Source organism: Callithrix jacchus, chromosome 1, assembly GCF_049354715.1.
Source record: "Callithrix jacchus isolate 240 chromosome 1, calJac240_pri, whole genome shotgun sequence".
Lineage (NCBI taxonomy): Eukaryota > Metazoa > Chordata > Mammalia > Primates > Cebidae > Callithrix > Callithrix jacchus.
The window spans coordinates 178,393,749-178,419,647 of record NC_133502.1 but is presented as its reverse complement, the minus strand read 5'-3'; the positions used below and the strand labels follow the sequence as shown (position 1 = coordinate 178,419,647).

At 50.2% G+C, this 25,899-nt stretch overlaps 2 protein-coding genes and 1 non-coding gene across 7 annotated transcripts; 1 reads left to right on the top strand and 2 right to left on the bottom strand.

Annotated features, from left to right (window-relative positions):
* The first annotated feature begins 433 nt into the window (after nt 1-433).
* Nucleotides 434-12,102, top strand: TOR1A (torsin family 1 member A). The gene is made up of 5 exons (XM_002743376.4): nt 434-675; nt 1,410-1,675; nt 5,473-5,648; nt 5,746-5,873; nt 10,848-12,102. The coding sequence occupies exons 1-5, from the start codon at nt 498-500 to the stop codon at nt 11,096-11,098; spliced, it is 999 nt and encodes a 332-aa protein (XP_002743422.2). The 5' UTR covers nt 434-497; the 3' UTR covers nt 11,099-12,102.
* Nucleotides 12,103-13,334: 1,232 nt separating this feature from the next.
* Nucleotides 13,335-21,153, bottom strand: TOR1B (torsin family 1 member B). Of its 5 annotated transcripts, none has more exons than XR_013519524.1 (5): nt 20,892-21,153; nt 19,791-20,197; nt 16,748-17,316; nt 15,783-15,910; nt 13,335-15,466 (listed from the first exon to the last, which is right to left on the bottom strand). XR_013519524.1 is itself a non-coding variant. In XM_002743375.6 (5 exons), exons 1-5 carry the CDS (start codon nt 21,088-21,090, stop codon nt 15,225-15,227), a joined length of 1,011 nt encoding a protein of 336 aa, XP_002743421.1. In that variant the 5' UTR covers nt 21,091-21,153; the 3' UTR covers nt 13,335-15,224. The 5 variants fall into 5 exon arrangements, 1 of the variants encoding a protein (XP_002743421.1); XR_013519525.1 differs by having other exon boundaries at nt 17,141-17,316; XR_001913808.3 differs by having other exon boundaries at nt 19,932-20,197.
* Nucleotides 21,154-25,292: 4,139 nt separating this feature from the next.
* On the bottom strand, nt 25,293-25,399 carry LOC118148059 (U6 spliceosomal RNA). The gene has a single exon (XR_004734840.1). It is a non-coding gene; the product is annotated as a U6 spliceosomal RNA (small nuclear RNA).
* Between the last annotated feature and the right edge of the window lie 500 nt (nt 25,400-25,899).

Below are 25,899 nucleotides of genomic sequence, written 5' to 3'. Positions count from 1 at the left end.
CAGGGTGGAGTGCAATGGCGCGATTTCGGCTCACCGCAACCTCCGCCTCCTGGGTTCAGGCAATTCTCCTGCCTCAGCCTCCCGAGTAGCTGGGATTACAGGCACGCGCCAGCATGCCCAGCTAATTTTTTGTATTTTTAGTAGAGACGGGGTTTCACCATGTTGACCAGGATGGTCTTGATCTCTTGACCTCGTGATCCACCCGCCTCGGCCTCCCAAAGTGCTGGGATTACAGGCTTGAGCCACCGCGCCTGGCCAACCTCGATTACTTTAAACAAACAAACAAAAACACGTGGCCGACAAGGGCAGTGCAGAACAGACCTTCCGGAAGCAAAACAAGGCTTTGTCCCGAAGAAAGATGGCGGCCGCCGGCGTCGGTAGGAGGGCTGCCCTGAAGAAAGATGGCCTTCGCGGCAGGAGGAACCGGAAGCGCGAGTCTGGCGGCGGTACTAGTGCGCGGTCGGCGCCAGAACGCGCAGGGCGGCGCGGGTCCGGGCATGAAGCTGAGCCGGGCTGCGCTGGGCCTGCTGCTGCTGGCGCCGTCCGTGGTGCAGGCGGTAGAGCCCATCAGCCTGGGACTGGCCCTGGCCGGCGTCCTCACCGGCTACATCTACCCGCGTCTCTACTGCCTCTTCGCCGAGTGCTGCGGCCAGAAGCGGAGCCTCAGCCGGGAGGGTAGGATGGGGAGGGGGCTGGAGGCTGGGGCTGGGGCTGGGCGATGGCACTGGGGCCAGGCCAGGACCTGGGGATGGAGGCTGGGGGATGGGGGATGGCACTAGGGCCCGGCCCGGATAGGGGTCAAATCCCAGGACGGCCGGGCCTGGGCAGAGCTGAGTCCACGGGGGCTGAACCCCGGAAGCCGAGCGGCCCGCCTTCAGGATGAGGCCTGGCTCCTTGGCCACGACCACAGACGGGCCAGACTTCAGTCGGTGACCAGAGGAGCCGGTCTGCAGGTTGGGCTGCTTCGCGCCACGCTGGGCAGGAGGGGGAACCGGTGGTAACCTCCCTCCGAAGGGGGTTCTGCCTCCTAGCAGAACGGGAGACAGGAAGGATGGTGAGGACTCTTCCGGAGCCGACAGGAGCGGCCAAACTGCCTCCCTTCCTCGCTCTGCCTTGGGGTGGGAGGAGCAGCACAGAAGTTAGGGGTGCAAACTGGTGGCTGTGGCATGGGCACCGAGGCCCTTTTCGGGAAGGAGCCGGGCCAGGGCTTTAGAATAGGCAGGACCAGCAAAGGGAGGCCCTGGACCGCCGTCCGCACTGGGCCAGGAGCTTACAGCCCGTAGTACTTAAGGTTTCGCAAGGTGCTTGAAGAGCGCCTAGGCGGCTTTGCCGGCTTTCTCATGGGCTGTAGATGTGGCTACCTTTTGCCACTCTTTCTTCCCCACTCCCGATTGCCTTTGTCTTTCCAGCGCTGCAGAAGGATCTGGACAACAAGCTCTTTGGACAGCATCTTGCAAAGAAAATCATCTTAAATGCTGTGTTTGGTTTCATAAACAACCCAAAGCCCAAGAAACCTCTCACCCTCTCCCTGCATGGGTGGACGGGCACCGGCAAAAATTTCGTCAGCAAGATCATCGCGGAGAATATTTACGAGGGTGGTCTCAACAGTGACTATGTCCACCTGTTTGTGGCCACACTGCACTTTCCACATGCCTCAAACATCACCTTGTACAAGGCGAGGATGGAAGTTTGGGACCCTTTCCTGGATGTCGTGGGGTTTGGGATCTCTTTGTTGTGGGATGAGATTTGGGAATTCTGTGTTGAAATGAACAAGTCCTGAAATGGTTCACGTCTCAGTTCCCCTTTGAAAGGTGTAGAAATTACAGAGAGTTTGGGCTGCATGGAGCAGTTAACACCATCAAAGCTGCATTGTGGTGGGTTCTGGAAACAGGTCCAGTGAGTACCTACGGTCATGGAATTTTAGGGGTGGATGTGATCAGATCCATCTTAGAGATCATCACATCTCACTCCTTGTCTTTCTTTTTGTTTTCTTTTTGTGTGCGTGAGACGGAGTTTCATTCTTGTCGCCCAGGCTGGAGTGCGGTGGCATGATCTCAGCTCATTGCACCCTCCACCTCCTGGTTCAAGCAACTCTCTTACCTCAGCCTCCTGAGTAGCTGGGATTACAGGCATGTGGTACGACACCCAGCTAATTTTTGTATTTTTAGTAGACATGGGGTTTTGCCAAGTTGACTAGGCTGGCCTCAAACTCCTGACCTCAGGTGATCTGCCCGCCTCGGCCTCCCAAAGTGCTGGGATTACAGGCGTGAGCCACCACGCCTGGGTACATCTCATTTATTTTGTCAAAGAGGAATCATATGTAGCAAGTCCTAAATTGGCTGAACCTACTGCCTCCAAACTGCTTTTTTTTTTCTTTGTGACAGAGTCTCACTCTGTTGTCCAGGCTGGAGTGCGGTGATGCCATCTTGACTCACTGCATTCTCTGCCTTCTGGGTTCAAGTGGTTCTCCTACCTCATCCTCCCAAGTAGCTGTGACTACAGATGTGTACCACCACACCCAGCTAATGTTTGTATTTTTAGTAGAGACAGAGTTTCCCCATGTTGGTCAGGCTGGTCTTGGACTCCTGACCTCAAGTGATCCACTCACCACAGCCTCCCAGAATGCAGGATTATAGGTGTGAGCCACCTCATCCAGCCACAAACTGCTTTTATGGTTGAACTCACTGATTAGCAGCTTGGGCTTTGGCAGCAGACACACCTGGATTTGAGTCCTAACTTTCCTAGCTCCAGAGTCTTGGGAAAGTTGCCTGATCTGAGACATAGGTTCTGACTTACAAAGTGTTGCTTGTAACAATCCAGGGAGCTCTGTCAAGTGTGTAATGTGCCTGGTGCATATTACAAACAGTTGTTAACTGTTGCCTTGTAGATCCTTGTAACAGACCCTGCAAGATGGGCAAAACAATCAGTTTTTTATTTTATTTTATTTGAGACTGAGATCTTGTGTGGCTCAGGTTGGAGTGCAGTGGCGTGATCTTGGCTCACGGAAAGCTCTGCCTCCTGGGTTCAAGCTATTCTGCCTCAGCCTCCCAAGTAGCTGGGACTACTCGCGCCTGCCACCACACCCAGATAATTTTTGTATTTTTAGTAGAGATGGGGTTTCACCATGTTGGCCAGGCTGGTCCTGATCTGACCTCAGGTGATCCACCTGCCTCGGCCTCCCACAGTGCTGGGATTACAGGCATGAGCCACTGCACCCAGCCGCAATCCGTTATTTATCCCGGACTCTTCATAGGAAAAGTGTGGACACGTTTTTCTTTTTCTCTCTCTTTTTTTTTTTGATAGAGCCTCTCTCTTGTTACCACTCAGGCTGGAGTGCAGTGGCACGATCTTGGCTCACTACAACCTCCGCCTCCTGGGTTCTAGTGATTCTCCTGCTTCAGCCTCCTGAGTAGCTGGGATGCACCACCACACCCGGCTAATTTTGTATTTTTAGTAGAGATGAGGTTTCTCCATATTGGTCAGGCTGGTCTCACATTCCTAACCTCAGGTGATCCGCCTGTCTCAGCCTCTGAAAGTGCTGGGATTACAGGCATGAGCCACTGCCCAGATACATTTTTCCCTTCTGTCTGGGTAAGCAGGTGGGTCACCCACTATCTAGTGGCTCTGTCTGGGTAAGCAGGTGGGTCACCCACTGTCTAGTGGTTCTGTACTAAAACAGGAACGTTCTATGGATGTGGTGGCTCACCCCTATAATTCTAGCACTATGGGAAGCTGAAACTTGAGCTCAGGAGTTCTAGACCAGCTTGGGCAACATGGTAAAACCCCATCTCTACTAAAAAAATACAAAAAATCTATTCAGGCTTGGTGGCACGCACCTGTAGTCCCACTTACTTGGGGAGCTGAGGCAGGAAGATGGCTTGAAACTGGCAGGTTGAGGCTGCAGTGAGCACAGAGCCACTGCACTCTGGTCTGGGCGACAGAGGGAGACCCTGTCCCAAACAAACAGGAACCATTCTAGATAAATCAGGATGAGTTGGTCATGGTAGAACTGAGGTTTCACTAAGAATAACTGTGTCTTTGGGCAAGTTACTTCACTCGTTTGTGCCTCAGTTTCCTGATTTGTAAAAGGAACACAACAATAACTACTATGATGGGTTTTAGGAGGTCACAGTAATATGTTTTGTGAACAGGCCAGGTATGGTGGCTCACGCATGTAATTCCAGCAATTTGGGAGGCCAAGGCTGGGGGATCATTTGAGGTCGAGATTTCAAGACCAGCCTGGCCAACATGGCGAACACCCACCCGCCACCCCCCCGGTCTCTACAAAAATATAAAAATTATTTGGGTGTGGTGGCAGCTACCTGTAATCGCAGCTACTCAGAAGGCTGAGGGAAGAGAATCACTTGAACCTGGGAGGCAGAGGTTGCAGTGAGCCAGGACCACACCACTGCACTCCAGCCTGGGCAACAGAGTGAGACTCTGTCTCAAAAAATATATATATGGGCCAGGCGTGGTGGCTCACACCTGTAATCCAAGCACTTTGGAGGCCAAGGCGGGCAAATCACCTGAGGTCGAGAGTTCAAGACCAGCCTGACCAACATGGTGAAACCCTGTCTTTAAAAAAAAAAAATATATATATATATATATATATATGAACAGTCCTTAGAATATTGTCATGCCCATAGTGAGTGCTCAGTACGTTTCCTATTACCACGTATAAATTGGGTCACCAGAGTAGGAAAACCTTGGCTGCTGGAGCTTAACAGGTCTGGGTGAATCCTTATTTATTTTATTTATTTTTTATTTTTATTTTTTGAGATGGAGTCTTGCTCTGTCACCCAGACTAGAGTGGCAGTGCGGCGATCTCAGCTCACTACAACCTCTGCCTCCTGAGTTCAAGCGATTCTCAAGCCACAGTCTCCGGAGTACCCGGGATTACAGGTGTCTGCCACCATGCCCAGCTAATTTTTGTATTTTTAATAGACGGGGTTTTACCATGTTGGCCAGGCTGGTCTCGAACCCCTGACCTCAACTGATCTGCCTGCCTCAGCCTTCCAAAGTGCTGGGATTACAGGTGTGAGCCACCACGCCCAGCCCCGCCCCCTTTTAAAATAAAGATCAGTATCCTCCTGACATCCCACATGACCTCTTTGGTGACAAAAGAGCAGCAGCTCTCAGCATCCATGTGGTGTCTTGCAGTGCAGGAATCAAAGTGTTGGGCTTTGGCGTCAGGCAGGACTGGGTTCAGGTCCCAGCTCTGCCATATACTCATTTTATAGTCGGGCAAGTGGAGTAAGCTCTCTCTGTGCCTCAGTTCCCTCATCTGTGAAATGTGTATGAGAGTGCCCACTCCACGGGGATGTTAGGAACAGAGAAGATTTTGCACGTGTGAAGTTCTTGGTGCTGAGGGCACAGTGGTCTGTAAGTGAAGCTGTGGCTCTCAGTGGCAGAAGGAGGTGCCCGATGGCCCTGGCTGAGAACTTTGTGTTGGCTTTTCCCCTTCTACTTCAGGACCAGTTACAGTTGTGGATTCGAGGCAACGTGAGCGCCTGTGCGAGGTCCATCTTCATATTCGATGAAATGGATAAGATGCATGCAGGTCTCATAGATGCCATCAAGCCTTTCCTTGACTACTACGACCTGGTGGATGGGGTCTCCTACCAGAAAGCCATCTTTATATTTCTCAGGTAAGGTCCGGGCTAGGACATGAGGGACGGGCCTCGAGCCTGAGCCTCTGAGCTCTGGGAGAAAACCCCGTCCTTACCCACTGGAACTGTTTTGCAGCAATGCTGGAGCAGAAAGGATCACAGATGTGGCTTTAGATTTCTGGAGGAGTGGAAAGCAGAGGGAAGACATCAAGCTCAAAGACATTGAACACGCCTTATCTGTGTCGGTTTTCAATAACAAAAACAGTGAGTAGGGCTGTCCACCACCAGTCCCATCTGGTTCCTAATCCTGCACCCTAATTGTGAAAGCGTTAGGGTCACCATCACCATCACCTGGGAGCTGGGTAGAAATGTAGATTCTCAGTCCCCTTCCGAGTCAGAACTCACGAGGGGAATCTTTGTTGACAAACTCCAGGTAACTTTAATGAACACTGATGTTTGAAAAGTGCTATTTTATTTTTATTTTTTTGGAGACAGTTTCACTATTGCCCAGACTGGAGTGCAGTGGCAAGATCTCGGCTCACTGAAACCTCCAGCTTCCGTGTTCGAGCAATTCTTGTGCCTCAGTCTCCCTTTTAGCTGGGATTGCAGGTGCACACCACCATGCCCGGCTAATATTTATATTTTTAGTAGAAATGGATTTTGTCATGTTGGCCATGCTGGTCTTGAACTCTTGACCTCAGGTGATCTGCCTGCCTGGGCCTCCCAAAGTGCTGGGATTACAGGCTTGAGCCACTGCGCCCAGTTTATTTTTTGAGACAGGATCTTGTTCTGTCACTCAGGCTGGAGTGCAATGGTGTGATCTCAGCTCACTGGAGTCTTGACATCCTAGGCTCAGCCACCCACGTAAGTGGAACCACAGACTTGTGCCGCCGTCTCTTTTTGTAGAGATGGGGTCTTCCTATGTTGCCCAGGCTGGTCTTGACTTCCTGGACTCAAGTGATCCTCCTGCCTCAGCCTCCCAAAGTGCTGGAATTACAGGCATGGGCTACCACACCTGGCCTGCTATTTTAAGTAATGAGGAAAATTGTTGGTCGTTGAGATCTTGAAGATTAGTTCCCCCCTCCCTTTTTTTCTTTTTGAGATGGAGTTTAGCTCTTGTTGCCCAGGCTGGAGTGCAGTGGTGCTGTCTCAGCTCACTGCAACTTCCACCTCCCAGGTTCAAGTGATTCTTCCACCTCAGACTCCTAAGTAGCTGGTATTACAGGCGCCTGCCACCAGACCTGGCTAATTTTTGTATTTTTAGTAGAAACGTGGTTTTACCGTGTTAGCCAGGCTGGTCTTGAATTCCGGACCTCAGGTTATCTGCCCAATCCGCCCATCTCGGCCTCTCAAAGTGCTGGGATTATAGGTGTGAGCCACCACGCCCAGTCAGTTCCCCCATTTTCTTCAGCTACGTGATTTTCTTCGTAGAAGAAAGAGCCAGTGGTTGAGCAAGGAAGGCTGCCGTGGGCAGCTCAAGGGGAGGGATGACCCATTAGTTACTCCCTTTCTCTGCATTGCCCAAGAGCAACAGCCAAATCGTGGCCGGACCCTTACTCTGTACTGGGTGCCGTGTGAAACACTGCCTGCGGATTTCACTCAGTCTTCCCCATACCTTGTAGGGTAGAGACTGAGACTCAAAGATATATGGCAGCTTGCCCAGGGCCAGGCAGCCTGGGAATCTTATGAGACCTTTGACCTTGAACCCAGGGAGGTAGAAAGCCAGCTTGATGGAGGCCGACTCACCAGCTGACACTTGTGGGTTGTACAGGGCTGTTCACACCTTTGCTCCTCAAGTTCTGGAGATGACAGAACAGAAGGGCACATTTGAAACAGACTTGCCAGGAAGTTCATGCTACAGTTAGTGAACAGCGTGGGGCACTGTATGTCAATTTGTGCAAGTGGAATACTACTGAGGCAAGACAAGTATTTTGTAACATGCTGGACAGTTTCTTGGCTTGCCAAAAAGCATGCACACATGCCGCAGAAACTGTAGAAATGCTGAGGTGGATGAGGCTAGTGGCCCAGAACCCACGCAGTGGAGGTTACACGGCATTCCGGAGTGCAGACTTGGGAGTCGCGTAGCCCTGGCCCACAGACTGACTGTGACCCTGGGTAGATGGCTGAACTCATTCAGCAGACGTATGTGGAGCATCTGGTAGGTTCCAGGAATCCTACCTAGGACTGGGGATAGCCGTGAACAAACACAGAAATTCTTGCCCTTAGGCCAGGCGCAGTGGCTCACACCTGTAATCACAGCACTTTGGGAGGCCAAAGTGTGTGGATCACTGGAGGTTGGGAGTTCAAGACCAGCCTGACCAACATGGAGAAACCCCGTCTCTACTAAAAATACAAAAATTAGTCGGGCATGGTGGCACATGCCTGTAATCCCAGCTACTTGGGAGGCTAAGGCTGGAGAATTGCTTGAACCTGGAAGGCAGAGGATGCAGTGACCTGAGACTGTGCCATTGCACTGCAGCCTGGGCAACAAGAGTGAGACTCCATCTCAAAGAAAATAAAAGAAATTCTTGCCCTTATAGATCTTACATCCTAGTGATAAGAAAGAAAGAAAATGGACCGGGTGCAGTGGCTCTTGCCTGTAATTCCAGCACTTTGGGAGGTCAAGGCAGGCGGATCATGAGGTCAGGAGTTCAAGACCAGCCTGGGCCAACATGGTGTAACCACGTCTCTAGTAAAAATACAAAAATTAGCAGGGTGTGGTGGCGAGTGCCTGTAATCACAGCTACTCGGGAGGCCAAGGTAGGAGAATCACTTGAACCTGGGAGGTGGAGGTTGCAGTGAGGCAAGACCGTGCCATTGCACTCCAGCTTGCCTACACAGCAAGACTCTGACAGAAAAAAAAAAAGAAAGAAAGAAATGAGAAGAAAGGGAAAAGAGAGTATCAGATGGTGGGGGATACATATGTTTATGTGTTTAATGTGTTCATGTGTGTATATACGTGCAATACATACGCACACATCACACATGGACACACATAAACATATATATCTTTCCCCTCAGGGCTAGGAGGGGAAAAAATCAAGAAAGACATTGGGGTACAGGGTAAGGATGGGCTCTACGTTAATAGAGTGGTCAGGAAAAGCTCCCTTTGAGGGTGGCATTTGGGCTGACCCAAGGGCATGAGCCATGTGGATGTCTGAGGGAAAGCATGCCCCAGAGCCAGCAGCACTTCCAGGGGTCTGAGGGGGCCTGTGCTTGGGTCACTGTGAGTGGTCCAGGATAAACAGGAGGGGAACAGGAGGTGATAGAAGAGCTGAGATTTGGGGTGGAGATATAGACCATGGAAAGCCTTGTGGGCCATGTGAGCCTTGGTTTTTATTCCAAGTGGAAGAGAGAGGCTGCAGGGTCCAAGGCAGGTGGTGCTCTGATCTGACGGGGTCTTCACAGGAGCTTGCTGGCCACTGGGTGGAGGACAGACCCACAGTCACAGGGGCAGGGAGCTCAGCACGAAAGCAGTGGTGGTGGAGAGACACGGTCGGGTTCTGGGTGTGTTTTGAAGGTAGAACCTGTAAGACTTCCTGCAGAATTGTACATGGGAATGAGAGAAGAACCAAGGACCTGGCTTGAGTGATGGGAAGGATGGCCCTGCTATTGAAGGGAAGTGACAGCAGGAAGGATGGATGAGCTCAGTGAGCAATGGCATCTGGGACATCAGAGCAGAGCGGTGGAGCTCCAGAGAGGCCTTCAGGCTAGGAGGGCAAACCTGGGAGTCCTCAGGAGATGCTTGTAAAGTCTCAGGGCTGCCTGAGGTCACCTGTTCTGCTGACACTCCCTGGTCCGTGTAGCTGGGTCCTAGTCGTTCAGGCACTGCCCTGAGGTCCTGCCCAGCCTGGCTTCATGGGAGCACCTGGCCCTTGCCTCCCGCCATCATGTCTGTTCTGTGTAGCATTTGCCGCTCCCAGCACCATCTGAGATTGTTTCCTAGCACAATTGTCGGGTGTCTCCTGCCCTAGCGTGGTAAAGCCGTGAGGGCTGGCTGCCCTCAGCTGTGTCCCCAGGCCCAGGGCATGGCTGGCACAGAGCAGGCCTCCAAGAACGAGCCTCGCACGTGAGCTTTCGATAGCAAGACTGCCCCTTGTTCCTGTTCAGTGGTTGGTCCTGTTCTTTCCCTGGCCACGAGCTCCACTCTATCCAGTCGGCCACACATTTACTGAGCACTGGTTGTGTGCAAAGCACTGTTGGGCATGAAAAGCATTAACCCGGTGATTGAGGAGGAGCTTGGGTTGGGGACTGGGTCCCGGAATTACCTGGCAGAGCAGAAGGGAAACAGCTCACGGGAAGACACCCTTGGGCTGGTGGACGATGCAGTGTGTGTGTCATCTGGGGCTGGGAGCGGATGTCCTGGGTCAGGAGCTCCAGGAGTAGTAGACGGGGCAGGTGCAAAGCCTGTCCTCACTCAGGGGAGAAAACAGGGCCGAGGCCAGGCCTTCATGGGGAGCTCAGTGTGGGCTCAGCACTCCCGAGGCTAGTTTTGGTGCCCACATGCTCTATAGGGGTTGGGCACTGTGGCAGTGGCAGCAGGCTTCTACCCTGTGGCTGGTCCAGCTGCTGAAACTTCAGGAGAGTCAAAATTTTCCCAAATAAGGGGGTGTGGCTGGTAGAGTCGTTCCCGGAACTCTTCCTGCTTCTGCTTTCTGTGGAACTCGGCCTTCCCCACTCCGCACCTCTGCTTATTCCTGGGCCCCAGGACCCTGGGCTCATGACCTTCTTTCCCACCTGCGATCTCTAAGTCACACCTTGGGAGGCCTCCCCCAGCTGCAGTGTAAAAGAGGGTGTCCCTTTCTACTCTGTCACAGAAGCATCTCAGTGTGCAGGTGCCTGTTAACATCTGCTCCTCATTGGTCCGGAGCTTCATAAGGGAGAGGGCACAGCCAGTAGATGTGTGTGGAATGGATGGGAGGGTGACCCCCAGGAGACATGTGTGGGACGGATGGGAGTCCCACATGTTTAAAATTTTAAAACATTAAAAAAAATTTTTTTTTAATTATGTTTTAATTCCAAGTGTTTCTGTTTCAATGAAGGGTGAATAAGTTTTACTGAACATGTGATAACTTTATTTAAAATGGTTTTTAGCATTGTGAGAGACTGCTCAGATTCTGGGTGTGTAGGTGGGTGACCCCCAGTAGACGTGTGTGGGTGGGGTGGTGAGTGAGCCCAGGAGAAATGTATAGGGCGGGCGGGTGGATGTGGATGAACAGCACTTGTTTTTTCTTCCAGGTGGCTTCTGGCACAGCAGCTTAATTGACCGGAACCTCATTGATTATTTTGTTCCCTTCCTCCCCCTGGAATACAAACACCTAAAAATGTGTATCAGAGTCGAAATGCAGTCCCGAGGCTATGACATTGATGAAGACATTGTAAGCAGAGTGGCTGAGGAGATGACATTTTTCCCCAAAGAGGAGAGAGTTTTCTCAGATAAAGGCTGCAAAACCGTGTTTACCAAGTTAGATTATTACTACGATGATTGACAGCCATGATTGACAGCGAGAGTCACTGCCTGGAGTTGGAGAGGAAACTCCACACTCAGTCCTTCCCATGCCTCTGCCCCCTGCTCCTTTCCCTGAGGAGGACTCAAGTGAATGTTTCCTGTTTGATGTGACAGGAATTCTCCGGGCATGGTTTCCATCCCTGGTGCCTGCAGGCCACCTTGGGACCATGGGCGAGGACAGGAGGCCTCCCGAGCCCTCAGAGAAGGAAGGAGCCAGCTCCCAGCACACTCATCGCAGGGCTCATGATTTTTTAAAAATTATGTTTTAATTCCAAGTGTTTCTGTTTCAAGGAAGGATGAGTAAGTTTTACTGAAAATGTGGTAACTTTATCTAAAATGGTTTTTAACATTGTGAGAGACTGCTCAGATTCTGGGTTGTTGGCCTTGTGTGTGTGTTTTTTAAGTTCCCATCATCATAACATAGACTGTGATGTATCTTTACTGCAAATGAGCCCAAGCGCACGTGCATGGCATCGGTTCCACAGGAGGGCATCGCTGGGGATGTGGCTGGAGCACGAGCCAGCTCTGTCCCAGGAGGGTCCCAGCAGGCGCTGCCAGGGCAATGAAGTGTTTAGATGAAGGACAAGTAGGTAAGAGGAGACCTTTAGGCACTGCAGATAAGCCTGAAATGGCCTCACCAAGGGTTTTAACCTTCACAACAGTGGGAGCTGTGGGAATGATCTTGGCAACATTGTCAGCAATTGTTAGAAAAGCATCTGCAGCTTGTCACTTCCCAGTCACTGGTGTTGCAGAAGGCGGCCCTTCACTGTCCATTCCTGAATGAGCCACATGTGCTCTCTGCTGGAATCTAAATTATGTGAATTTTGCCATATTAAATCTTAATTTATCATATTTTCTGTTATGTTCAATCAGAATTCCCAAAACCTAAAAAGCTTAGCTGCCCCTTCTGAGGATGCTGAGAACTGTGTCTTTATTTATAAATGCAAATGGCTACCATTTTACAATAAAATGTTGCGTGTGTCATTGGTTGAGTACATTTTTGAAGAGGGTGTAGGCCTTATGAGGTGAGGCTACCAGTGAAGACCTAGCAGGTCAATCCAGGTTGGAATGAAACAAAGTCTCACACAGAGCTCTAAGGATCCTAGGACACCTCTGTCCCCTCACCCAGTGATCTGGGAAGTTGCCCTCCATCGGGGGTTCTTGGAGCTCCTGATGTCCAGCCACAGAGTTCAAGTACAGCTGAGATGCCAGCAAGAACGGTGGCGTAGACTAAGCTAAGCACACCTTGTTAGGCAACACGCCTGTGTCCCTGCATTTGGGCTGTGCTCCCATGGTTACAGCTGCTGCAAGAGTGCTGCAGGGACTGCTTCTAGTAGGCACAGAGACAAGTTGGTGGCCTCAGCTGCAGGTCTTATGCAAGACTCCTCTGCCTTATGGCTCCCCAGCCTGCATGGGGTTCCCCTAGGGCAGCCCAGGCCACTTAAAGATGGTTCCACCTGTTAGAAAGTTCTGGATGTTGAGCTGCAGCCGGCCTGTTCTGCCCCTGGGAGTCAGATTAGGTCTAATCATACATTTGAAGACTGGCCCTGGCATCAGAAGTCCCTAATTGGGGAACACAGGGGTCCCCTGACAATTTTGGAAGGTTCTGTCTTTGTAGATGAGGCAGTGTGGGGTGGAATAGGAACTGCATTAGACTGAGAACAAGACCTAGAAAGTTGGTCTCCTGGGAATTCAGTACCTTATGTTGAGAAATTCCTAAGGGAGTGGGTGAGGTGATGGCGATGCAGGTTTGAACTTTCTAGTAAACCTGCTAATCCTCAATCCTTTGAAAGAGGGTGAGTGTTAGCTATTCACTGATGTGAGATGATACCAGGTTATGTGTCATTAAGCAGAGACCAGATTAGCACAACTAAGATTAGTTTACCAGTTTCAGGCAGTGAGACCCAGTGGTTAGGTTTCCTCACCTGGGCTCAGGTTCAGGATGTCAGAGGTGAGTCATACTTTACTAGTACCTCAATTTCCTCTATTAATTTTGGGAGAAAGTATTTGTTGGAAGTCCATATCTTTGATGAAATATCCATCAGCTAATTTAACTTCTATTTGGGGTAAGAGTATTTAAGGTAAATATTGCCTCTGTATCACTCTGACTGCCCACCCGCCTGTCCAGGTTATGGCAAGTCTCAACAGCTGTGCTGCTGAAATTCATTTTGAACTTTGATACCAAATAAACCAGAAAAAGAAGTTAGCAAGTGACATTTCACATGATAAAATCTGGGCTTTATTATTTCATATTCGGTAGGTCAATAAAGCTCCCATCCACATCTTACAAGGCTGGGGGGAGGTGGGGTCATGATCAACCATGGCCTTTTCAAGTTACAAATCAGCAACAGCAGTCCAAAGGTGGCGAACACGTATTTATTGCATCATTGTAAACAGAGAAAATCTTGTCTCCTCTGGACCAGATGCCCAACAGGTTAGAAAAGTGTAACTTAGCTTCACTTTGAGGATACGTAGTAAAAAGTGTAAGCCTCACCTTGGTGTTTTTTAAAGACTTAAGTGTGACACCCTATAAGGCATTTCCATGTCACAAATTCTACCATATTTTTTTGTAAAAATGCACGTTCTGATTGTGTCTGCAGCTGTGCTGTGATTATGGGAGATACAGTGACTCACACTGGCTGGAATCTAAGTCTCACTTCCCAGGGATCAGGGCAGTCCAGCCTGGCACTGCCACAGAGGGTGGTACCATCAGATGACACCCAGGAGCTGCCACAACTTTAGACTGACCTTGTTTGATCCACATTGTGACCATGTATTACCACAAATTTAACAATAAAAAATGGTTTTAAGAGTATCTGAGAAAGGAATAAGCAATCATTCCATGATGTGTCCTTCCCTCGTTTTAAAATAAGCAATGTCCTATACTTCCATTATTTAAGATTCAGAAGTAAAAACATTATTTAAAAAAAAACATATCCTCAAAAACTCCAGCATTCCTAGTACACAATGCTCTCACTTCTTTGGCAATACAGAACCTGCAAGCTGACTGTTCAGCCTGGGCCCGTGTCATCTCTCCAGGACGAGCACGTCCTAGGATTTCAATTGGTTCCACAATGTAACTGAGAGGATTGACCCAAGTATAAAGTCAAGCATCTCCTGTGGGAACCAAGGACTCAAATCCAAAGCCAGTGGTCTCACTGTGATTCAGCCTTGATGGTGTGGCTGGGGGGACTCTAGCAGTGAGCCAAGCTGAGATGTGGCACAAGGCAGGCTGGGGCTGATGCCAGCAGAGAGATGGTGAAGGATTCCACAACCAGAGTTGTATTAGAGCCAGAACAATGGACAGATGGGAGGGACCTGTCTGCCAGGTCTGCTGCAGAGGTCTTAGGTGGAAGCTGCACCCCACATACAGACAGGTCAGCCCAGATCAAGAGCACTCAGTGGGCACGGCCTGTCCTCCTGTCAGACACCATGGGCACCTCCATCCCCGATTTTAAACAGTATACTTCAAGTCAGTGAACTCTCTCTGTGTAAAGAATGGAACAGAACAAAAGGATATTTTTGGCTGGTGGGAACCCAGTGCCCCCAAGCATGCAGCAGGTCTCTGGACTCCTTCAGTTCTGAAAGCAGCTTCTGAGGTGCAGATGCTCTGGATCAGAAAACACTGCCGGGCCGGCCACACACACCTGTTTCCAGGCACTTCTGTCAGTTAGTACCTTAAGTGTGAAGGGGATTTTAAAAGTTCACCCTCAGCTGCAGAGAACAGCTGGACTTCTGTCATCTTGCAGAATGATAAATACACGCAATAGATTCACGTGTTTTCCAGAATCAGCTCTAAGATGCTAGATCCCAGCTGGGTGAAGTGGCTCATGTCTGTAATCCCAGCTACTCGGGAGACTGAGGCATGAGAATCACTCAAACCTAAAGGTGGAGGTTGCAGCAAGTTGAGGATTGCACCATCGCACTCCAGCTTGGACGACAAAGCGAGACGCTGTCTCAAAAAAAAAAAAAAAAAAATTCTATATCCCAAAAGTCTAAGGTGCAAACAGGCAAACCCCCAAAGGGGTCTTCAGAGTTCTCCCAAAAGGCAAGGCCTCTGGTGTGCTGAGCCTCCCGGCTGCCTCCTTCCCCATCTGGATAGGAGCTCAGTGGAAGTCAAGCCGTGACTGCACAGTCTTGCAGCCCTTGTCTGAGTAGATCTTCTCGTCTTTGGGGAAAAGCGTCATTTCATCTGCCACACTCGAGACGATGTCTTCATCTACGGCAGAACCACGGGCCCTCATCTCCGCCCTCACACACATTTTCACATGTCTGTACTCCAAGGGCAGGAAGGGGATAAAGTAATCAATGAGGTTTTTGTCGATCAGTCCACTGTGCCACAGGCCACCTGCAGAACAAGACACAGCTGGGTTTCCCACCGCCACCGCCACCACCACCTGGACAAGCTCCGATCCCAACCCTCAGCATGTTCCTCACATCCGTGCCCCTTGAGAGAGTCTTTCTGTCAGTGTCCAAAAAGCCCATGTGAGACTCAGCTGGACGCTCACTCACTGGTTTCTAGACCACAATGCCCTAAGAAAATTCCCAACTTTAGCAAAGCCAGCAAGTCCAGTGGGATTCTGTGGCTTTGTGAAACACTCAGTGAAAGAGAAGACGGCTCACTGCCAGACAGTTAAGGAGCTCCTTCACCCTGGCAGACTCACTGTGTTTATTATTGAAGACTCCGACAGACAGCACAGGTTCCAGGTCCTTCAGGTGAATGTCTTCCCGCTTCCTTCCAGCCCGCCAAAAGTCCAGAGCCGTCTTAGTTATGAGGTCCCCGCCTGCATTGCTGAGTTTGCCAGAGAAATAAAGATTAAAATAACATATTAAGAGTTCTGTGTCTTGCCAAGAAATGAACCTCCTCTAAGATCTATTCTTTTTTTCTTTTTTGAGACGGAGTTTTGCTCTGTCGCCAGGCTGGAGTGCAGTGGTACGATATTGGCTCATTGCAACCTCTGCCTCCTGGTTCAAGTGATTCCCCTGCCTCAGCCTCCCGAGTAGCTGGGACTACAGGCATGCACCACTATGCCCAGCTAATTTTTTGTATTTTACTAGAGACGGGCTTTCACCATGTTGCCAGGATAGTCTCGATCTCTGGACCTCGTGATCCGCCTGCCTCGGCCTCCCAAAGTGCTGGGATTAAAGGCGTGAGCCACAATGCCCATTCTTTTTTTTTTTTTTTTTTTTTTTTTGAGATAGAGTCTTCTTACTCTGTCACCCAGGCTGGAGTGCAATGATGCAATCTTGGCTCACTGCAACCTCCACCTCCTGGGTTCAAGCGATTCTTCTGCCTTAGCCCCCTGCATAGCTGGGACTACAGGTGCATGCCACCATGCCCAGCTAATTTTTGTACTTTTAGTAGAGACGGGGTTTCACCATGTGGGCCAGGCCTGTCTCAAACTCCTGCCCTCAAGTGATCTGCCCACCTTAGCCTCCCAAAGTGCTGGAATTACAGGCGTGAGCCACCATGCCTGGCTGAGGATCTATTTTTCATCAAGGAATATTTACTGAGTGCTACTAGACAAAAAAGTGTCTAATCTCAAGGAACATAAAATGTTTCTTCACAACTAGCTGGAATAAGGCCTTTATGACCCTAAAAACCAACATGTGCAGTTAATAAAATTACCTGCTTTCATTTCGATTTCATTTTTAGTCGGGATCTCGACGTGTCCCCCAGGCTGGAGTGCAGTTGCGTGACCACAGCTCAGTCAAACTTGGAACTCCTGGGCTCAACCAATCCTCCTGCCTCAACTTCCCAAGGAGCTGGGACTACAGGCCCATGCCACCATTCCTGGCTAAAATTGCCTGCTATCAGCAATTATTTCTTTAGTTCATTTCCCCTGCCCACACTGTGTGACATGCTGAGGCTGGCAAAGGAGAAGGAAAGCAATAGGTAAGTGCCTTGTGCCCAGCAGGCACTTCTGTCCTGGTAAATAAAGTGCTGATGGTGCTGAGGACCTCCTTTTATCACTGAGAGAATGAGGTGCTTGTGTTCCCCAAGAAACCACCTCCCGCTGACCTGAGGAAGATGAAGATGGCTTTGCGGTAAGAAACGCCGTCAACCTGCTCGTAGTAGTCTAGAAACGGCTTGATTGCGTCAATGATCCCAGGGTGTAATTTATCCATCTCGTCAAATATGAAAACAGAGTTCGCACATGCACTCACGTTACCGCGAATCCACTTCTGTAACTGGTCCTGGACCGGCCGTGAAAGAAGAAATAGGACGCGAAGCTCAAAGGGTGAACCAAGAGGAGCGTGGGCAGCATCTGCTCCTCCTGCACTGAAGGTCGAGGTCAGAGCTCTTACAACTGCACCCTCACCCCACTTGCTGCGTAGCAGCTGTTCCAAAGCCTTAGTACTGCTCCCTCACCCGCATTCACTGGGCAGCAGCTTTTCCAAAACCTCATCTCTAAAAAGTAGAAATTGGCAGACGGGTGCTAAAGCGCAGAGAAGCTTTTTCCTAACTCAAATGATATATTAAATGTAACCTTTTAAAGGTATAAGATCTTTGATTTTTTTTTTTTTTTTTTTGAGACAGTCTCACTCTATCCCCTAGGCTGGAGTGCAGCAGCACCATCTCAGCTCACTGCAACCTCTATCTCTCCGGTTCAAGCGATTCTCCTGCCTCAGTGCCCCCATATAGCTGTGACTACAGGCGTCCCCCACCACACCTGGCTAATTTTTGTATTTTTAATAGAGATGGGGTTTTGCCATGCTGACCAGGCTGGTCTCGAACTACTGACATCAGGTGATCCACCCACCTCACCATCCCAAAGTGCTGGGATTATAGGAATGAGCCACACAGCCAGATCCGTGAATATTAACACTCACTGTGAACCTATCCATAGTTTTCATCTCTCTTGGATTAGTCTCAAATTCGTACTGCCACACATGCTGAGGAAGAAGGAACTAGATGAAGACCTGCACAGTGCACGGTGCCCCAGACCAACAGAGCTGACTCGACCACATTTCATGGAAAACATCTGTTGCAGATGCTTCCCTGAAGCAAACATAAAGGCACTCAAGCAACCAGCCCTCAACCCAAAAGTGTGAAAGGCTGTACCATGAAGCTCCCCCAGACATGCCCTCATCCATCTCTATTATTCTGTTTCTGGAGATTTATAAGAGAATGTAGAAAACAAGAAAATTCTCCTTCTTTTTGGCAGTCTTCCCTGTCTCATGCCAGTTTGGATGGCAAACCCTTCCACTTCCTTGTTCAGTTAAGTTTCTGTTTCTTTTTTCAGTCCCCACCTAACAGGAGGAATTTTTTTTTTTTTTTTTTTTTTTTTTTTTGATAAGAGTCTTGCTCTATCACCCAGACTGGAACACAGTGTCACAACCATGCTTCATTGTAGCCTCAGCCTCCCAGGCTCAAGCGATCCTCCCACCTTGGCCTCCCAAGTAGCTAGGAAGGACTACAGGTGCATGCCACCACACCTGGCTAATTTCTTATTTTTTTGTAGAGATGAGGTTTTGCTATATTGCCAGTGGGAATGCTAACCTTGACAAGGGCAACATTCATTTAAATGACAACTAACCCTCCTAGACAACTTAATACAAAATAAATGTGGAAAGATCTCAAAAGGAGAAAGAGTCTCAAGGTTCAGTTCTTTGAGGCTTCCTTTGAAGAAAAAAATGACAAGGATGTGAAGGATGAGAGGAACAAATGAAATAAACCTGTCTAGGAGAAAGAAGACCTCTAGGCTACATAGCAGAGAGAGAGCAGAGGCAAAGCTGAGGCTGCACTAGAGGTGGGCAGAACTGAATGAAGCCATGCCCAAGGAAATCCTTGAAGACTGAATGCCCCTCTCACCAACTGCACTGCCAGGGATGCTGAATGCCTTCACTCACTGGAGAAGGTGGCTACCATGTCTACTGGGAGTGAGGAGATTTTGGTTCAAGTTCCTGCTCTGCCACAAAGATTATAAGGAGTAAGTCACCTTGCCTTTCTTAGCTCCAGGCTCCAGCTTTTTTTTTTGGCGGGGGACAGAGCTTCACTTTGTTGCCTAGGCTGGAGTGCAGTGGCACAATCACGGCTCACTGCAACCTGCACTTCCCGGGTTCAAGCAATTCTCCTGCCTCAGCCTCCCGAGCAGCTGTGATTACAGATGTGCTTCACCATGCCCGGATGGTTTTTGTATTTTTAGTTGAGACAGGGTTTTGCCATGTTGGCCAGGCTGGTATTGAACTCCTGACCTCAAGTGATCCACCCACCTCAGCCTCCCAAAGTGTTGGGAATACAGGTGTGAGCCACTGCACCCAGCCTTGCCGACATCCATCTTTTTTTTTTTGAGATGGAATCCCACTGTGCCGCCCAGGTTGGAGTGCAGTGGCGCAATCTTGGCTCACTGCAACCTCTGCCTCCCGCATTCAAGCCATTCTCCTGCCTCAGCCACCAGCGAAGCTGGGATTACAAGCGCCTACCACCGCACCTGGCTAAGTTTTGTACTTTTAGTAGAGATGGGGTTTCACCATGTTGGTCAGGCTGGTCTCAAACTCCTGACCTCAAGTGATCTGCCCGCCTTGGCCTCCCAAAGCGCTGGGATTACAGGTATGAGCCACCACGTCCAGCCCTTGGCTTCATCTTTTCATGGAAATAACATGCCCTACCCCACTGGACTGTTTTGGAACCGAGTAGGAGAAACGTCGTAAGAGAGCTTTGTAACTACCTGGACTAAGTGTGCCTTAACTCAGTGGAGCCAGGAGCTATTGCAACACAAAGGAAAGAGAAGCAGAGGCCAGAGTTAGTGAGCAGGTCACCCAGACCAGTCCCAGTGGCCTGTGGATGAGATAATAGTGGGTTCTCTTGCCTGGTACAGTTTTATCTTCTGCTCATGAGGGAAGTGCAGAGTCGATACAAACAGGTGGACAAAGTTACTCTTCAGACCTTTTGGGTGGAGATTTTCAGCCACAATTTGGCTGACAAAATTCTTGCCTGTGCCAGCCCAGCCGTGTAAGGAAAGGGTCAGTGGTTTCTTGGGATTTTTGTTGTTCTTGAAGCCAGTCAGCGCCTTGAGAATCACTTCTGTGGCCAGATGCTGTCCAAACAGCTTCTCCTCCAAATCCAGCTTGAGGGCTGCAGGAACAGCCCCAGAACAGAGAGAGAAACAGACGTTAAAAATGCATCAGCAACGCAGCACTATCCCAGCTAGTCAAAACGAGAAGCACCGATTATTCAGGGTCCCAGCAGGGCGTCTGCCAAACCCTAGGGCCAGCATGACACTGAGGCACTGATGCCACTTTCAAGGAAATGCATTATGTGGAGGTCCTTAACGCTTCGGCGTCCGATAGGGAGACTAAATGCTCATCCATCCAGATATGAACCATCGCTCGACTGAGGGCTTTCTATTCCCAGCCACCCCTGCTGGCCTGTAGGAAAACCGGGGGCCCAATGTGGGCTTTGTGGGCGACGCCGCATGTCTGAAAGTCACTTAATAGGGTAGGCAGGGCGCAGAAGGGCCGGCCACAGTACTTTCCGTTTCTTCAGCCTCTGATCCCCAGGAACGGGAACTTCAGAAAGGCGCTGGGCAGAGGCCCACGATCTGGAGGCGGTTTGCGAAGGCACTGCTTCCAGGGCTGGAGTCCGGACCGCGTTTCCGCGAACGGTCGGTTTCCAGGGCCGCCGCCTCTGCTCCCCGCCCACCCCAGCTGGGACTACCGCCGTCTAGAGGCCGCGCGCCCGTCCCTCCGCGCGCCAGGGCCCTGCCAGGGGTCACAGAGGCCCCGGCGCCCCCAGCAGCGCCGACCCGCCGCTCGCGCGCGCACCGTACCCGAGGCGTTGAGCGGCCGCTCCTCGCGGCAGCACTCGGCGAAGCGGCAGTAGATGTCATTGTAGGTCAGGTAGCCGGTGATGGCCGACGCGGCCCCGATGGCGATACCCACGGTGATGGGCTCAAACGCCGCCACCACTCGGGTCGCCAGCAGCAGCGCCAACACCGCGTCGCCCCGGAGCCACCCGGCCTGCAACATCCCGCACCTCACAGCCAGCAGCCCGGAGCCCCCGCTGAGCTCGGGGGCCCGTGGCTGACAGGCAGGACGGACTTCCGCTGTGCGTCACTTCCGCCCCTCAGACCCGCTTATCCCCCCTGGGGGCGGCCATGTTGGTGAGGGGCGGAGAGGAGGGCGATGCTATTATCCTTGTGAAGTGGTTCGAAGGTGTCGGTGACTCTCGTTTTCCTTTTCTTTCTTTTAAAAGTTTTCTTAAAACTTTCTTATTTTCTTTTCTCGTTTTATATATATATATATACATATACATATATATATATATATACATACACACACATACATAATTTTGGGGACAGGGTCTGGCTCTGTCTCCCAGACTGGAGTGCAGTGGCACGATCTCGGCTTGCTGCACCCACCGCCTCCGGGTTCAAGCGATTCTCCAGCCTCAGCTTCCCGAGTAGCTGGGACTACAGGGATGCGCTACCACGTCTGGCTGATTTTGTATTTTTAGTAGAGACGGGGTTTCACCATGTGACCCAGGCTGGTCTAGAACTCCTGACCTCAAGCAATCCAACCGCCTCGATTTTCCAGAGCCTGGGGTTACAGGCGCGGGCTCATGCCTGGGTTTGTTTTCTTGAGAGCTTCTCCCAGCCCTCAAGCTTTGCTTTGTCATCCCTCCCTTCACTTCCCTGGAGCTATCATGTGCATTTCTCGGGTCTGCCCACCCTCCGCCTGCCTTCTTCCTGAAACAGTTTATAAGTGACCATGCTGGGCCCTAGGCTGAGCACTGGGGATGCAGCGACACCAAGACAGACCTGCCCAGGTTTCCACACTCAAACCCCAAGGTCCATTCTTTCATTCAGCACGCTAGGTGGCAGGCCCCTTGCCGGATGGCAGGAATGACAACGGACAAAGGAATAGAAGTTGGCCGCGGGAAATGGCTCAAACTTTTTTTTTCTTGAGACAGAAGCTCACTCTTTTGCCCAGGCTGGAGTGCAGAGGCATGGTCTCAGCTCACTGCAGCCTCTGCCTCCTAGGTTCTAGCGATTCTCCTGCCTCAACCTCCCTAGTAGCTGAGATTACACATGTGCACCACGATGCCCAGCTATTTTTTGTATTTTTAGTAGAGACAGGATTTCATCGTGTTGGCCAGGCTGGTCTTGAACTCCTGATCTCAAGCGATCCTCCTTCCTCAGCCTCCCAAAGCGCTGGGGTTACAGATGTGAGCCCCTGGGCTGCACCCAGCCCACAAACTTTTTATAAGTAACTAAATAACTAAAAATGTTTGGAAAATGTATCTCTCTCTCTCTCTTTTTTTTTTTTTTTTTTTGAGATGGAGTCTTGCCCTGTCACCCAGGCTAGAGTGCAGTGGCATGATCTTGGCTCACCGCAACCTCTACCTCCAGGGTTCAAGTGATTCTCCTGCCTCAGCCTCCTGAGTAGATGGGATTACATGTGCCTGCCATGATGTCCAGCTAATTTTTGTATTTTTAGTAGAGACAGGGTTTCACCATATTGATCAGGCTGGTCTCTAACTCCTCACCTCAGGTGATCCACTCACCTCAGCCTTCCAAAGTGCTGGGATTACAGGTGTGAGTCACCGTGCCTGGCTGGAAAATCTCTCTTTTAATAGGATGGATGGAGGTTCTCTCTTTTCCATTTACTTCACATGTCCACAGGAGAAAATTACAAAGTGACTTTTCCCTTCCTAGGCATCTCCAGAAAGGGGAGATGAGAAGGAGCATGGGGCGGCTGGGGCCACTGGGGCCACGGCCAGGGAGGAAAGAGGCTGTTTCTAGAATTAGGATCCTTAGAGTGATCCACTCTTTTTTTTGAGAGAGAGAGTTTCACTCTTGGTACCCAGGCTGGAGTGCAATGGCACGATCTCGGCTCACTTCAACCTCTGCCTCCTGGGTTCAAGCAATTCTCCTGCCTCAGACTCCCAAGTAGCTGGGACTATGGGTGTGCACCACCATGCCCAGCTAATTTTTGTATTTTTAGTAGAGATGGGGTTTCACCATGTTGACCAGGATGGTCTCGATCTCTTGACCTCGTGATCCACCCGCCTCGGCCTCCCAAAGTGCTGGGATTATAGGCGTGAGCCACCGTGCCCGGCCAGAGTGATTCACTCTTATGCACCTTTGGGAAGTCTTCACCTACCTCAGAGGGTCACGTACTCCAGGCTAAAGAGGGCTAGCCTAGGGCAGGGAAAGTCCCACCACAAGGAATGTCACCACCACTGCCCAGAAAAGGCAGGCTGTGCCAGCACCTCTCCCAGGGCCATGTAACCAGCAGTCTGGCACCCAGTGCTGCACTGTCTAATGGAAACGCTTCTCCAGCAGGCCCTGAGGACTGAGAGGCTGCCTTGGGCGAGTCCAGCATGTTCGTGAGAGTGCAGCTATTGTATCGGACCGAGCATAGAAAGTCAACACCAAGACAAAAGTATGCCAAATTGCAGGGTTTATTGCCGGCGACCACGTCTCTCCAACCCGTGGCAGAGGAATAAGGATGACAAGACCTTTTTATACCCACAAAACCACCTTGGGAGTGGGGGTGAAGAGTGGAGATGGGAATGAAAGCTGTCAATCACATCCTAGGCTGAGACGAGGGTGAGGGGGGCTCCGGACATTCCAAGGGCCAGGGGACTTTTGTCATTCCGATTGCCACTTAAGAGGTTTACAGAAGTTAAGATAAACATTAGTTTATACATTATTTGGACAGGTGTGGGGTCCACATAATTTTAGGTTACTTAGCACCAGGATGGAATTATCGAGGGGTGCTTACTCTGGTCATTACTGGTTAACAAAGACCAGCAATTCTGGCAGTTACAGATAAGAGAAGGTATGCAACTTTACCTCTTTGCAAAGTAAACTAGCGGTCTTACAGAGGCCAAGGTTAGCATTCATTGTGAGGAGAATGGAAACAGTTTTCTCATTTTATAAAATGGCATTGTACCGGTTCTAACTCTAGGCCAGCTATATCACACAGCCACAAGGGACAAAGGGGCAGCTCTGCTGTCTTCAGGGGCTTTGCAGCATCAGAAGTTGGGAGGGAGAAGAGGTTGTAATTGTAAATCACAACCTGGTTTGTTCCCTCTCTTCCTAGCTGAGTGGCTTAGGAAATGTGATGCTACCTTTCTGGACTCAGTTTCTCTAACTGTAAAGTGGGGATCTCAATAGTCCCTTCTTCTTGGGGTTGTTGGGGTACCAGTGAGCTAGTGCATGCAGAGCACTTAGCACTGCCTACAGTTAGAGTTCAGTAGGATCCATTTGCTGGGACTGTCATCTCCTTTGACCCTCAACCGTCCTGTGAAATTCACGTCAGGACAGTTTAGCTCACAAAGGAAATATTTGTGGTCTTTAAGGATTATGCTGAGGAGCTGGCAGGATTTGATAAGTGGTGTTTAGTTAGATCTGGAATTGCAAAAGCTCAGTATCTTGTATTCATCAAACAAAATACACACAATGCCTGCAAGACGCAAGTGGGTTGGTGCTGTGGTTAATCTCCACTGTGGTGGTGTTAAGAGGTGGGGCCTTTTCCGAGGTGATGAGGCCAAGAGGGCTCTACCCTCATTAATGGAATTTATGCCCTTATAAAAAGGGCTTGAGGGGCTGGGCACCATCTATCACAGCCATAACCCCAGCATTTTGGGAGGCAGGTGGATCACTTAAGGCCAGGAGTTCAAGGCCAGCCTGGCCAACATGATGAAACCCTGTCTCTACTAAAAAATACAAAAATTAGCCAGATGTGGTGTTTGGTGCCTGTAATTACAACTACTCAGGAGTCTGAAGCAGGAGAACCACTTGAAGCTGGGAGGTGGAGGTTGCAGTGAGCTGAGGTCATGCCACCGCACTCCAGCCCAGGGCAACCGAGTGAGATTCTGTCTCAAAAATAGGGCTTGAGGGAACCAGCTAGACCCTTCCACCTTCCACCTTGTGAGGACATAGCAAGAAGGCAGCTTTCAGCAGGTACCAAATCTGCTGGCATCTTGATCTTGGGCTCCCCAACCTCCAGAACTGTGATTAAGAAATTTCTTTCTTTTTTTTTCTTTCTTTTCTTTTTTTAATAAGATAGGTTTTTGCCATGTTGCTCAGGCTGGTCTTGAACTCCTGAGCTCAGACAATCCACCACCTCGGCCTCCCAAAGTGCTAGGATTACAGGTGTGAGGCACTGTGCCCAGCCATAAATTTCTTTTTCTTTCTTTCTTTTTAATTTATAATTTAAAAAAATATATGGAACGCTTAATGGATTGGCATGTCATCCTTACGCAGGGGCCATGCTAATCTTCTCTGTATCATTCCAATTTTTAGTATATGTGCTGCGAAGCGAGCACCATAAATTTCTTTAAAAAAAAAAATTGGGGGCCAGGCGTGGTGGCTCAAGCCTGTAATCCCAGCACTTTGGGAGGCCGAGGCAGGTGGATCACAAGATCAAGAGATCAAGACCATCCTGCTCAACATGGTGAAACCCCGTCTCTACTACAAATACAAAAAATTAGCTGGGCGTGGGGGCACGTGCCTGTAATCCCAGCTACTTAGGAGGCTGAGGCAGGAGAATTGCCTGAACCCAGGAGGCGGAGGTTGCGGTGAGCTGAGATCCCACCATTGCACTCCAGCCTGGGTAACAAGAGCGAAACTCCGTCTCAAAAAAAAAAAAAATTTGACCAGGTGTGGTGGCTTGTGCCTATAATCCCAGCACTTTGGAAGACGGAGGCAGGTAGATCACTTGAGGTCAGGAGTCTGAGACCAGTGTAGCCAACATGGCAAAACCCTGCCTCTACTAAAAATACAAAAGGAGGCTGAGGCAGGAGAATCACTTGAACCGGGGAAGCGG